The sequence below is a fragment of the Labeo rohita genome, chromosome 2 (genome assembly GCF_022985175.1).
Source record: "Labeo rohita strain BAU-BD-2019 chromosome 2, IGBB_LRoh.1.0, whole genome shotgun sequence".
NCBI classification, from domain to species: domain Eukaryota; kingdom Metazoa; phylum Chordata; class Actinopteri; order Cypriniformes; family Cyprinidae; genus Labeo; species Labeo rohita.
Genome location: NC_066870.1, coordinates 36,638,333 through 36,654,079, shown reverse-complemented (window position 1 = coordinate 36,654,079; position 15,747 = coordinate 36,638,333). Strand labels below are relative to the sequence as shown.

The following is a 15,747-nucleotide window of genomic DNA, read 5'->3' as shown; positions in this document are numbered from 1 at the left end:
AGTATTCATAATTCATGGTCTGCTCAAATCAAATGCTAATTTTATTTATTCACAATGACAAAAAGCTTCTGTGTGCACCTTTTTTAATGAAGGTTACCAGGCCTGGTTACTGAAATCAAGATGTTGTTCAGATGTTACTTACTATCTTGTTTTTTTAATCTGCTCTATGCACTTCACACCTTCTAACTTCGGTGTTTTTTTCTTTCAGACTGCTCTGCGGAGGCGAGGCAGTAGAGAAACCTTCAAAGATAAAAAGTCTTTAACTCAGGTGTGTACAAAGAAACACAAAGATCAATTTACAAGGTTCTTTATTGGCATCTGTGACTTCATGAAGAACCTTTAACTTCCATTAAAACTTTACTTTGCACCAAACATTCTATATGGTTGAAAAGGTTCTTTAGATGATTCATTTCTTCACATAAAGATGGTTCTTTTAAGAGCTGAAAGCTTCTCTGGGGAACCCAAAAAGGCTCTTCTATGGCATGGCTCTGAAACCCGTGTTTGGAAACATTTATTTGTAAGGGTGCATAAAACAACACAATACCTTAAAGGGATAGTTCACCCAAAAATGAAATCTCTGTCATTAATTACTCACCCTCATGTCGTTCCAAACCCGTAGGACCTTCGTTCATCTTTGGAACACAAATTAAGACATTTTTGATGAAATCCGAGAGCTTTCTGACCCTCCATAGATAGCAAGTGTCCTACCACATTCAAGGTCTAGAAAGGCACCAAGAACATTGACAAAATAGTCCATGTGACATCAGTTGTTCAACCGTAATTTTATGAAGCTATGAGAATACTTTTTGTTGTGCAAAAAACTAAAATAGCAACTTTATTCCGCAATTAATTTTTTGTGCAACAAAAAGCATTCTCATAGCTACTTATTTGGTCTGTGTTCTTGGTACTTTTCTAGACCTTGAACGTGGTAGGGCCCTTGCTCTCTATGGAGGGTCAGAGAGCTCTCAGATTTCATCAAAAATTTCTTAATTTGTGTTCCAAAGACAAACAAACGTCTTACAGGTTTGGGAAGACATGAGGATGAATATTTAATGACAGAATTTTCATTTGTGGGTGAACTAATCCTTTAAATGCACTACTTCTTGAGTGCATAGACAATCAAAACTCTAGACTTCTTATATGTTGTCTTGGCTGATTAATCTGTTTGACCATTTTGATATTAATGGTATTGATTTTTATAATCACCTTTTTCCTTTTTTCAGGAGGACAGTGCGGATCTGCGCTGTCAGCTACAGTTTGCCAAGGAAGAATCGGCTCTTATGCGTAAAAAGATGGCAAAACTTGGACGTGAGAAGGATGAACTAGAACAAGAATTGCAGAAATATAAATCAGTATACGGCGACGTGGACAGCCCTTTGCCCTTAGCGGAAGTGACCGGTGGAGGTCCCCACACTTCTCGGGAAGCCGAGTTGCGGTTACGGCTCAAACTGGTGGAAGAGGAAGCCAACATCTTGGGAAGGAAGATCGTAGAGCTGGAGGTGGAAAACCGTGGCCTCAGGGCGGAAAACGAAGACCTGCGCTGCCAATACGAGAGGGACTGCTTTGGACGCGAACCCTTCTCGAGTGTCCCTACCTCGCCGTATGGTGGTGATGCCCTAGAATCCGCAAGTGAACTGAGGAGGCACTTGCAGTTTGTGGAAGAGGAAGCGGAGCTGCTGCGGCGCTCCATCTCTGAGATCGAGGACCACAATAAGCAGCTGACGTCCGAGCTCAATCGCTTTAAATTTGGACCTAGCCAAGCCGACCGAGAGTCCGAGGGAGCTGAGGGAGGAAATGGTGGCGTGCTTAAACCTGGCAACGGAGGAGGTAATGGTTTTTCGGGAGCAGGGAGTGGCGCCACACTGCAGGAGGAGCTGAAATCCGCAAGACTTCAGGTCAACGAGCTGAGTGGGAAGGTGATGAAGCTGCAGTATGAGAACCGGGTGCTAATCTCTAACATGCAACGCTGTGACCTGGCAGCACACTTGGGAATACGCACCAGTAGCCCAAGGGATAGTGACGTGGATAGTGATGCCGGGAGAAGGGAAGCAGATGAGGATGAGACGGCTAGGCTTTTGCTGCTACACCCCAAACGTGAGGGTCCTGTTGGTGGGGAGAGCGACTCAGATGACTTGTTTGAGAAAACGGCAACTTCTGGATTCGCCAGTGGCGAGAAATCTTCAGATCCTGGTGAACTGGGAGTAGCTGAGTTGGCCCTGCGGAGACGGGAAGACCGGGAGACGCTCAACAACGTCAGGCGTGAAGCTGAGCGGCTTGGAAAGACAGTAGACCGGCTCATCACAGATACGGACAGTCTGATTCGTGAAGGTCGTTTGGTTGTCCTGGGAGGGGAGCTCCTTGCAGAAGGTTCGGAGTTCAGAGGCGATGGGGACTCAGCTGAATCTAAAACCGACTCTCAGGTGCTGGATTCCATCAACACCCGCATGAGGGCTTTCCGTACGGAACTCCAGCAATTCATGGACAAAGTGGACCACCTAGGGGAGGGTCTACGGGATCGCATCGATGACCTTTCCCCCATGCCCAACCTCACCGAATCTAGCAGCTTCCTTTCTACGGTTACCTCTATGTCAAGGGACTCACCCATCGGGACACTAGGAAGGGATCTGGTGACGGACTTCCAGGTAGGTTAAGTGCAACTCGACCCTTTCATCTTTATTCAGTGTTTGCCGTCACATGCGATCACATGACATGGCAACTTCCTTTTTTCCTTTGCTGCTTCCTCATTTGAAATCCCTTTTTGCGAATGCATACCCTTTATATTGATTCTACATCTTCATGTACCATATACCGAAAGTCCTGGGTGCACCATAGAGGAAGCTATTCAGCTAACTTTGGCTGGCATGACTCTTCAACTAGAAACAAAAACAGCCAATTGAGAGATAATGAGGGAAATGGGTAGATTTGCTTGAGATGTGGAGCTGTAGGCAGAGTATTTGACTAGAAAAGCTGGTTATGCATGATATTTCTTATCGTTTGCTGTTACTTAAGTGTGAAAAATGGTCCATGTGAAATATTAATGGGAGTTTTGTGAGCAGAGTTACGTTCTCGTAGACCTGCTCTGAGATTAATGAGACCGTAAAACAGCAGGAGACACAAAGGGAGACAGTGTTGTAAAGATGTTTGTGATCAGTGCTTTTTTATTTCACTTTGAGATTAATGACCTCCACAGAACCTTATGTAGGCAGTTGAACAAGTCTACCAGACATCGTATTATTCATCATATGACATCATATTATATATTGTTCATCATAGATGACTTGTACTACATTTGCCAAAATGTGCAGTATACAATAGGGCACATTGCCGTGAACATTATATCCCCCAATGCAATGCACATTTCACAGACACACACCTGCCCGAGTGCCACCCAGCTCAGCCAAGATGCCCTAACCTCTCCTTTCCTAGCACAACCGCCCTCAATGCTGCTCATCAACACCTGCATTTGTACCTGCCCCATCCTCTTACCTACAGTCCCCTTGTCTCGCACCTGGGACGGGGGTGTTTAGGGGTAGATCCCGCATGGCTTCACAGGTCTATGTGTACTGTTTTGGTTGATTTGCAGGTTCCAAAATTTACGGTGCCAGTAGTGGGTAAACTGAGAAATATTTACCAGCTATAAATATTTCTTGCAGCCATAAAAGCGTTTTTTTACTGAAGCTTATTTCTTCCCACGGAATAAAAATATGACAAGAAAACTGTGAGTGTTTATTTTACAATTTTTTTTTCTCACAATTTTTTTGTGACTTTTTTTCTGACTTTTTTTCTATTCTAAGTGCACATCTCGCAGTTCTGACTTTTATTTGGAATTCTGGGTTGACATCTCGCAATTCTGATTCTTTTTTATTTAGAATTCAGAGTTGACATTTGGAATTTTGACTCTTTTTTTTTGGAATTCTGAGTTGACATCTGGCAAATTTGAAATGTTTTAAATTCTGTTTACACCTCACAGTTCTGAGTTCTGGGAATTCTAAATTTATATCTTGCAGTTTTGAAATTTGTTTTAAATTCTAAGTCTACATATCGCAATTCTGACTCTTTTTTGGAATTCTAAGTTTACATTTCGCAATTCTAACTTTTTTTTTGAGAGTTGACATCTTGGAAGTTTGCCTTTTTTTGGAATTCTGAGTTTACATCTCATAATTCTGACTCTTATTTGGAATTCTGAGTTGACATCTCGCAATTTTGAATTTTTTTTGGAATTCTAAGTTTACGTTTCGCAATTCTGACTCTTTGTTTTTTAGAATTCAAAGTTGACATCTTGGAATTTTGATGTTTTTGGAATTCTGAGTTTGCATCTTGCAGTTCTCACTCTTTTTTTGGAAGTTTACTTTTTTTAAAGTTTACATTTTGCAATTTTGACTCTTTTGGAATTTTAAGTTTACATTTGGACTTCTGAGTCGGCATCTTAAATTTTAGATTTTTTTTGGAATTCTGATTTTACATCTCGCAATTCTGACTTTTTTTAATTTTTAGTTGACTTTTTTTTTTTTAATTCTGCATTTACATTTTGCAATTCTTGATTCTAAGTTTACATTCAGCAGTTCTAACTCTCTCTTTTTTTTTAAATTCATTTCACAATTCTGTCTCTTACTTGGAATTCTGAGGTTACGTCTTGCAATTTTGACTCTTTTTGGGGAATTCTGAGTTGACATCTTGCAATCCTGACACTTTTTGGAATTATGGGTTTGCATTTCACAGTTCTGACTCATAATTGCAAGTTAACGTCTCAAAATTGCACAATGTTGAGTTTCCTCAGAAATACATGAGAAAAGTCAGAACTGTAAGTTAAAAAGTTGCAGTTTTTTATTTTTTTTATTCCATGGTAGAAATAAGCTTTGACAGTATTTTGTATTTCTTTGTCAGTATCAGTTATATTATTGTCATGCATATTTGTCACAAATAGCCTAGTGTTATTCACAGCATTGTATACAAGAACACAAGTGCATGAACCAGTCGTGAACACTTGTCCGGTGTTTGTACTTGTATTCATTTATAAATTGTGTGCCAACACATTTTGCAGTGCATAAATGCATGAAGCTGATCTTGCATCACTCGAAGCCAATAACACCCGCTGACCAAATGCTTGCAGCAGCATTCACGTGCTTGCTCCTCTATTTTTATATTTACATGTTGCACTTCTTAATAAGGTTATTGTAATTCAATTGATCTTTTTTTATTTTTATTTACTGGCACTTGTCAATTTTGGCCCCGGCTGATGTGGCATGATGCATACAGTACTAACAATTATTAAAATGGCAGTAAAATGTGTGTCATCACCTGGGGTATGGCCTTGAGCAAATCTAGTAGTTTTTTATTTGCACAGTTAATGCTGATGCAACATATATGGAGCATGCAGCCATTATTATGATATAGCAGGCAAGAGTGCTTGCACTGCGTTTTTGTTTTCCGAGTAACCTCCAGAGGCTCCGTGTGACCTGTGAACATAACTCTGAATACACTTACCGTTTGTTTCTTTGTATATTTTATGTGACTTTTATGTGGTTGAACATTCTCAGGGATAATGCAGCTGTGTCTTTTGTCTCAGTGAATGATTTTCAAATGTTTAAGTGTCATATATGCTAAATAGTCCTCCATAGAACTGCTTGTAGCTTTTTTCCTGCTTTGTGCTTTGAAACTGCTTTATGATAACATGAGTCAACTTTCCAACAAATAACCTACGTGTAACTATGGGTTTGACATCTACTGATGTTTTAGCTTGTCGTATAAACTGAGTGTCTGAACGTGATTTGATATTTTAAATTTAAGGTCATTAGCATCTGAATTGCGCTCTGATTGGTTGATTCGCTCATTTGGCTCATGTTCATTGGTGGTGGCCATCGGTTAAGCTGGGCGATTTTTTTGCTTTGGGTCACGTCACTTTATCCCAACCACTAAACACTCTTCATCAAGCATGAAGTCACGGCCTGTTCACCTCACATCTATGAACGGTCAGATGTCCCGCACTGGTTAATGATAACAGACCTGAATGCTCATACAGCATGGGATGTTTATTTAAGAGCTTCAGCTCGCTGATACGCTGCTTCCATCGCATGGCTGAGCTTCGCTGCGAGCAGCATGCTGCTATCGTGCCTCATCCAAACCCTGTCAAAGTCCTACACAGCGCAGAGATGTTTGTTATGCCTCTTATAAAAGCCTTTTAGCATTATTCTGTTATTAGGAACTTACAGTTATAATTAAACCATCATCAGTGGCAATTAGATAGTATAATATAATATAGTTTCTATGGATATTATCAGCTATAACATTGTAATCTTTCTGTTGTGATTCCAAAATGTGCTTTTTGACAATTGAGCATCATACTGAGATTTAAAGATTTACTAATATACTAGCTTGGCAAGCTTATTAATAAGCTAGCTAAAACTTTAATTTTAACTTGTGGTGTGTGTAACTGTGGTTTTTCAGTTGTTTTGCATTCAGGACGAGGACATGTGTATCTCATGAAAAATTGTGTCTCAAACATATGTATTAATTCTTATTTATATTATATAATATTGTTTTATGCTATTTAAATCCAATTTAGTGTTAATGATGTTTGTGAAATGTAATTAATGATTAAATAATAAAAAAATAATTAAAATAAAAATCTGTTAAATGTCAGAAATAATATACAGTAATAATAATATACTTATTTATATATATTTAATTATTTAACTAAATATATATATATATTTTTTTTTAATTCATTTTATGATGTTTTTATGTTAATATTAATAATAATTAATAGAATCTAATATTATATATTATATATATATTTTTTTTTTTTTAATTTATTTTAATTACATTTATCATTTTCATTATTAACTTAATATTAATTATTTCTTAAATCTTGTTATTAATTAATTAACTATATTGTCAATTATCTTATTAATTTTAATAATAGTATTAATTACTATTTAATGTTTTCATTGTTTTCATTTTCAATTGTTTCATTTTAAGTTATACTCTAATAATATGAATAAAACTAATAATTACAATAATTGTATAGAAATTTATTTTAGTGATTAGCTTTAATATTAATATTGCTATTAATATTAGTATTAATTAAGCTAATAATTAAAATAATTATTTTGGATTTTTTAAATTACATTTGGTATTTGAATTATTAGTTTAATAATAGTATTAATTGTTTAATATATGACTATATAATGCCGAATATAATATTTACATATTGTAATAAGAATGTATTATTATATAATATTATAATATAGTTAAGCTAATAATTAATATAATTATTACAAAAATATTATTTGAATTGTGTGTATTTTAATTATTATCTTAATTAATATTCATATCAATTAAGCTACTAAGTTAAACGATTTAAATTAAAATATTTTAAAATTAAAATGATGTAATTATGTAAAAAAAAATTATATATATAAATAAAATAAATACATAATAAATAAATACAATTTTTTATAATAAATAAATAAATAAATTGTATAAGTGAACATTTGTATTAAAGACAATTGTATTAGTAAAACACCCCAAATAAGTGGGTGGACTGGTTTAAGGATTATGCTTTTGACCTGGTCCTGGATTTGGCACGACACCATTAGCGTTTAGTCCCGGCTGTCAGTCACTGCACATTTTGGGTTATTGGTTGTAAGACTCATGTATCCCCATCGCATGCGCTTCATAACCAGTGTTTTGCATTCTTTTTTCCCCTTGGCCCTCCCCTCCTTCTCTCTTGGTCCCTCATTTCGTTCCCAGATGTTTCAGCCCATGATTCTGTTCCTCCTCATTCTCGTTCTCTTCTCGTCTCTCTCCTACGCCATCATCTTTAAGTTGGTCTTTCTTTTTGCGCTTTTCTTTGTCTTGTAGCCCGCTGGCTCTCTCTTTCTTTCTGTTGTTCATTTGATCATTGTCTTTTAATTCATAATCATTTTTTGAATACAGTATGTGTCGATGACCCCTCACCCTTGCATTTCACACTCTTGAGTTTCGCTTAAACCCACGTTCAGTTTTTATTTTTCCCCTCCACTCTTTCTCGTCTCCTGTGTGTGGATTCTGTTCGTCGTTCACCGATCCCCATGCACCTCCCTCTGTCTTCTCCTCTCCTCCACCTCCCCGTCCCCTTTCCTCCCCTCCTCACTCACAGTACGGGCGCAGGGAGGAGCAGGAGTGGTGCCTAGACCGGCAGAGTGGCCCGGAGGCCCCGGGACAGGGACAGGGCGCCGCTAAGGGCTCCGTCACAGCCAGGGGAGGCCCTGGACTCAGTAGATACGCCAGGCCCCACAGTTTCAGACCCGAGGTCAGTGCCTCGTTCATCTCCCTCTTAACTTTAAGACAGACTCCTTTCCAAGTGTCCTTGCAGTGCCTCTGAAACAGTTTAATGTGCTGCATTAGTAAGATAGTAAACACTGAAAGGATTTTCCCTTGCACTACCAAAACTACATGTTTCTGTAAAGCCTTGGTTATCTTTGGATGTCATCACATGCTTGATGGAAATACAGAAGCAGCTGGAACAGTAATGTGGTGAGTTACTTTCAAGAAAGCACGTAGTTTCTGAAAGTGCTTCTGCAGTTACTCTGAAATGCATTGCTTTTGCTCTGAATGTCATTGATGTGATCCTGGATATTTGTAGCAATAGCCAAAAATACATTGTATGGGTTAAAATTATCGATTTTTCTTTTATGCCAAAAATCATTAGCATATAGAGTAATGATGATATTTTGTAAATTTCCTACTGTAAATATATCAAAACGTAAGTTTTTATATATATATATATATATATATATATAATGTGTTTAATTTATAATAAATATGGATTCAATATTATATAATATAAGAATATATTTAAATGATTTAAGTCATTATATTTATATATATAATTAATTTAATTTATAATAAATACATTTAATATTATATCATATAATAATATATTTAATTTATTATTTTATAATATTTATTTAATATAAATGCTAATATAATTATTATTATATCAGATATATTCTATTATTTATATATATATATATATATATAATTATAATTTTTTATTAAACGTATTAACACACACACATACACACACACACATGTGTGTATATATATATATATATATATATATATGTGTGTGTATTTAATTTATAATAAATTTGGGTTCAATATTACATATTATATTTAATTTATTATTTAATATTAATATATATAATATTAATATATATAATTTATTTAATTTATAATAAATATGGATTCAATATTATATAATATAATAATATATTTAATTTATTATTTAATAATATTTATTTAATATGAATGGTTAATATGAATATTATTATATCAGATATCTTGTATTATATATATATATATATTCTTTTTTATTTGATTAAACGTACACACACGTACACACACATATGTGTATATATATATATATATATGTATTTAATTTATAATAAATTTGGATTCAATATTACATAATATATTTAATTGATTATTTAATAATAATATTTATATATATAATTTATTTAATTTATATTAAATATTGATTTAGTATTATATAATACAATAATTTATTTATTGCATTAAATCAAATCTTATGTTATTAATATTGTAACCAATGCTAATAAATTCAAATTTTACAATTATATTAGTAAAACTGTATGGCAGACCATTAAAGTAGCAAATCAAGGTTTTCCCATTTAAAATATAACCATATCCCATGGAAAAAGCCACAGCTGTGAAAGCTATCCAGAGGTAACCAAGGCTGTAATCCTCTTTCAAACATTAAAACAGGCCAGGAAGAGGTGTTTCGGTTGAGTATGGGAAAACTAAGAAGCTGGAGTGCCTTTCCCTGTGAAAATGTGCAATACAGATCAAAACAGAGGAAATGTTCACACACTGCTTTAATGATAATAAAGCTTTCTGTCTTAAAACTCAAATGGCCTTGCTCAGTTCCGAGGTACCAGATTTTAAACATCTGAACCACAAGGGTTGTGTTTAACCCTGAAGTATTTATGGCTCCAGATTTCAAAGTAAAAGATTTATTAAGTTGAAATGGACGCGGCTGCACTGGTGTTTGAGCACAAAGGTAACAGTGTGTGAATATTTTGTGTCTCTGTCAGACAAATCTCCCACTAGAACTACTATTATGTCTCTAGATCTGTTTCAAAACCTAGTGTGTGCTTTATAGGCATCATAGGCCCTTTCCAGTTGAAAGCTGGCATAAACATTAATGATTTAAGATGCCTTTTGGATATATAATGGCAAATGCAATCTCGCAATGCATTAAATATCTAATTATTACCTTAAATATATTTTTAGATTCAATAATTGCATTAAATAATTACTCATAATGTAGTAAATAATTATGCTATTTCCGAACATTATTGTTTAAATTAATTAAATTAAAATAAATTGACTAATTTACCCAATATGTATGTGATTTATTTATTTATTTATTTCATTTTTTATTTTGGTATTAACTTGATTGCTCACTAGGTTTTGAAACAGAGCCTATGTTTAGAAGGAAATGAAAGAAAGAGCAATTCTCCCTAGCTTGTTTGTCTTTATTCAATTTAATAACATGCAATAAATCTCCAATGTAATAAAACCGACTGGAAGCGAGCCAAATGTCATGAAATAGAACTTCAAGTTATTATACACCAGGTTATTAGTCCAAAAACAGTAACGGCATTGGTTCGTATGATGCAACTAATGGAAACAAAGATGTAGCCAAGAGCAGCTCGTTCACTTGAATCATTTAATTCACATCATTGTCTCACAGTGATTCTTTTGATTTTATCTCACTTCGCTCACAATCGCTGCTGTTAATTTAAAATCACACTGGTTTGTCATGAATTACGACCACTAACCATCCATGCAGGAGCTTTGGAAAATGTGATGCTTCTGTTGGAATTAAGGGCTGTTATGTGTGTTAATCATGTCATCTGTTGATATATATCTGTTTGCATTTGATTAGCTGTATGTCTGTGTTTGTCAAAGCTTCAGTTTATGTGCTATTGCTGTACAGACTAACCAAAACAGATAAAAGACAGACAGTCAAGTGTATTTAGGATCTTGCATATACAACAAGCCACACTTACTTAATTAGCGTCATATTGCCATTAAGATTCCTACTTTTCAGTCAGTATTTTGTTGTTTATCAGTGATTTTGACTTGAACAATTGGACATGGGTAATTTCATGTTATTTAGTTTTAATCTAGTCCACAGAATTGGACAGATTACCTTCTAAAATCAGCACAGAACATTCAAAAATAGGGTAATTTGGGCCTAATAATTACCAATACCAATTAAAAATTCCCTCAAAATTCAGGACTTGGAAACAAGTTTCTCACTTTTTAATTATGAGCTGGTGTTGCCGTTCACATGCGCTCAAACATTAATGCAATGACTTGAAGGCAGCAAATGCTTATTTTACAATGTGAGATATTCATGCATATGAGTCTTTGTGATATATGAGACTATGATTTATGATAGTGTTTGTTAATATTTAGATTTAGATTGTAAATAGATTTTATTTTGGATTTTCTGTTTTTGTTTTAATTGTACATTTTTTTTATTAATATTAATTTTCAAATATTTTTATATACGATTTATTATTATTTATTTATTATATATTTATATGTAATTTATTATATATATATATATATATTATTAATTATTATTTATTTTTATACTATTATTATATTTATTATTTATTTATTTATTAGTTTTAGCTATTTTAGTGCTTTAGTGCTAAACGAAAATGAGAAATATAATCAATTTATATTTTATTTTTAAAAAAAAATATGGTTTTATTTTTAGTATTAGATAACAATTATAACCCTGATTCACTCTTAAAATAAGATATTTGTTAGCACTTACAGACAGCAGCACATAAAGCAGAGCTTTAGTATTCCTTCAGAGTAGAAATTAATCTGAATTGATTATGAGCTTATGAATCTTCCATAGCCTGACTGAATTAATTCTCCTGCATTTATCACCACAGATCCAGAGAGTTTATTAGCAAACCGTTCCATTAATGCAACTTAGAATGCAGTTTAATATTGTCCTGCCTAACCATGCATATAAAGGTAGCAAAACTTGAAAGAAAAGATACTGAACTTTTTACCTCACATCTGCCGTGCTGCATGACACAGACGTGTCTGTGCATGAAAACTGATGGTGTTTCTCTCGAAAGTGCTGGGATTTTGAGACTGCTGTTCTGTGTTCTGATGGGGTCCAGTTCCGTGACCCGGTCCTGGCGGAGATTGGAACGCCTACTAGAGAAATACAGTTCCGTCTGGACCACGAAAGGAGGATGAGAGCTGGAGCGGATGAGAGAGACAGCTTCACTTCATCTATCACTCAGGTACATGCTGTATATGTGTATATATATATATATATATATATATATATATCTTTGCAAGCATGCATCTGTCTTAAGTCATAATAATAGCCATATTAACCATAACCCTTGTCTGTCTGGACTGTTTTGGTTTTGTGCAGGAGGAGGAGAGGAGGCGAGCCGAGGCCCGGCGAGGACTCGAGCTGCAGGGACTCCAATCTCACGAGCCAACATGGCCACAGGAAAGAGTCCTGCTGCAACAGGAAGTGAGGTTGTTTCGCCACAATATGGTCATTGTCTACATGAAGCTGCGCTGGATCCTGATGCACTGGAGACTCGGACGTAGGACGGACGGCTTGGAGGAGGGAGCGCACGCTGAGGTGAGCTGATTCTGAATAACTAGCCTGGTTGACCAGATGACCAGGACATTTCTTGAACGTTTTTACCCATGCATCTATTAAAAGTCAACGAAAATATCAGTGTAACATTATATTTGGTCATTTACCCCATGCGTTATTTCAAAGTGATATATGTTAGTACTGGATTATGCGACAGTATTGATGTATTTAACTGTATGTAATTTAGCGTATAAATACATAAAAATAATAATATAATAAAACAACTAAACATTTTTATATAAAACTAAAACTAAAAAATAATAAAATAAATTGCATAAAATGTATTATGTTTTTTGTTTTATATTAAATATCAAATATTTAGTTTTGATCGAACTTTAACTGACCAGAAATAAGAAACTTTTTGAGATGCAAAAGATGCATGATGTGAAGTTTGTGTTTTTTAAGAGTTCTTACAGACGTGTGTCACTAAGTTTTTAGACGTGTTTGTGTCTTTCATGGCAGTCGGTCGTGTGACGAACCATAGCGGTTCAGCACTGGAACAGTGTGAATTAGTGTGAGCACATGTTGTATGATTTTTCATTTCACAGTCCATCTGTCATATCTACAACAGCTGCTGTGTTCTGCTGTAAACAAATGTTAGTTTTCTAAAGCACAACAAAATTCAGAAACAAGCGAAGCTCAGAAACACTTCCAGTGCAGACTGTAATTATTTTACTGCATATCAATACATCATCATTCCTCTTACAGGAAAGCATGGCACTAGTAATGCCAGGATCATGGGTTTGATCAAATGTATATTTTGAATGCAATTTAAGTCACCTGCATAAATGTAAATACATGCAGTAAAGTGCATCAGTAACTTTGCATAATTAATGCAAAATCCAGTACTAATATTTTGCAAAAAAAAAAAAAAAAAAAAAAAAATCTCATAAATCTCATAAAAATGTCTTGGTCAGCTGTCAGGTCAGAATCTAACCAAAAATAAAAAAAGGAAAAGGAAAGAAGACAGATAGTATATTTGAGACCTGTTTTAGGACCATCAGAATTTTATAATGAAAATAACGTCACATGCATTTACCCCCTTATGCTTATTTTATATTTTATTTTAGTTTATTTTATATAAAAAAATTATTTTAACTGTAAACATTTTTTCTGGTTTCCCTCTTATTTGTTTCTTCAGTATGAACGATTGGAGAACATTCCAGAACTGGGCATTATGATCGACCAGGGCGATGCAGAGACGGAGAGGGAAGACAAAGTATGCACCCAAATCACAGGAAGTGACCTCACAGAGCCCGGCCCACTCCTGCTATCACCAGAGAGATTCCAGTACCAGAAACAGGTAAAATACCACAGTAACATATTTTGTAATATAGATAACATCACAGGGATTAATTAATTTAATTTAATTTTATTTTGTTTTGTTTTGTTTTGTTTTACTTTATTTTATTTTATTTTATTTTATTTTATTTTATTGTTTATTTATTGAAAATACAACAGCAACATCTGTCAAAAATGCAAAAATATGGATTGTGGACAGCAGGATTGTTTTTCCATGTTTTTCACTTCAAATAACATCATAGGGATTCACTCAGTTATTTTTTTTTTTTATTTTAATTTTATTTTATTTTATTTTATTGTTCATTTATTGAAAATACAACAGCAACATCTGTCAAAAATGCAAAAATATGGATTGTTGACAGCAGGATTGTTTTTCCACGTTTTTCTAATTAACAATCCTCAGTGTTAAGACATAATTATGCAAGATTGATATTTATACTTTGGTATATTAAACAACCTGTAGATTTAGAAATTCGTGCTCATAATTGTTCACGATTGTGTTCTGTGGTAAATATTAAATCAGTGTAAATATTTGAGCAGCAGTGCCTGTTTGCTTCATATAAAGCACTAAATGTTCTCTCAGCTCAAGTCTATTATTTAACCACTGTAAGTGCAGGAGTTTGTAAATGCTTTAGTTTTACAAATCATTAAAAGGCTGCCGCATACTCTTGTTTGTAAGGATGTGGCCTTTTTTCCTTCAGAAGATAATTTTTCTTATGTACTCTATTTGTCAGCATGCACATGGTTTCGAATGAATTTCAATATACGTCATTTGTGCTGAACACACACTCTTAACGCAAATGCTGCTGGCTCCATTGATGCTGTGGTTTTCTGCTGTGCTGACAAAGCTTACATACTACTGAAGGAAGATGTGTTCCTTAGTAAGATATCAGTTTATTGAACCACCACTCATAGGGTATTAGTGTTGAAGTGTTATTTCTGCACCACTGGCTTCACTAAATTAAAATGCAGTGTTTTTTTCTGAGAATCAGAGTTGAATATAATATTAATGGCACATTAGAAATTGCACAGTTTGTCTTTAAACTTAAGAGAGATGTAATATTAATGTGTCTCAGATTTATAAATGTTCTTCTTTCCTCACAAATCTCATTTACACTCACTTTTAGTTTCAATAGGATGTCTTTAAGATGACAGGAGTGTGACTCAGTAATGACAGAACTCTTTCTTTAATTAAAGCCGCTTAGGGGAGACGCTGAGTCAGACTCAGAGTTATTGTATCATGATTAACTCTCTCCCACATCTACTTAATTAATAATACAAACGCACAACTAATGAGTTCTTTCTTAGAAATGCATTTTACGGTCCCCCGTAAACGGAAAATAGAAATCACAAATGAGTTCTTTGCAAAATATAATTTATTTCTCTTATGTAAGATCTACAGAGACTAGGCAGACTAAATAAAGGGAAAAGTCCTGCTTCTCAGATGTTTCCGCTGAGAAAAAGTCTCCGGTAGTTTCACATGCAAAACCTAAAACAAACCATTTTGCCACACCTGCCAATGGGCAGTGATTTGAAAACATTTATAGGCAATACATATTTTTTACTGGCTATAATACTGCATGTGCATTAATTAATTAAACAATAGGCAGAACCAATCGGGAAATAATAATTGCGTTATTCATTATTTGCTTGTTTGTTTGTTTCAATAATAATATTTATTAGGAATGCACCAAACTTTCAACCGACAAACATTATCAGCC

General features: G+C 34.3%; 1 protein-coding gene across 8 annotated transcripts in view; it reads left to right on the top strand.

Annotated features, from left to right (window-relative positions):
* LOC127176323 (microtubule cross-linking factor 1) overlaps positions 1–15,747 on the top strand; it is a 64,527-nt gene that overhangs the window by 31,508 nt on the left and 17,272 nt on the right. For 4 of the 8 annotated variants that reach the window (XR_007829084.1, XM_051127948.1, XM_051127940.1 and 1 more), the window contains exons 4-9: positions 209–268; positions 1,224–2,642; positions 8,141–8,293; positions 12,180–12,350; positions 12,488–12,706; positions 13,866–14,027. Coding sequence is in view for 7 of the 8 variants with exons in the window: in XM_051127948.1 (XP_050983905.1) it covers positions 209–268; positions 1,224–2,642; positions 8,141–8,293; positions 12,180–12,350; positions 12,488–12,706; positions 13,866–14,027 (2,184 nt within the window). In the remaining variant the exon portion in view is untranslated. The remainder of the gene's footprint in view (positions 1–208; positions 269–1,223; positions 2,643–8,140; positions 8,294–12,179; positions 12,351–12,487; positions 12,707–13,865; positions 14,028–15,747) is intronic. The other 4 variants (XM_051127956.1, XM_051127964.1, XM_051127993.1 and 1 more) reach the window with 3 other exon arrangements.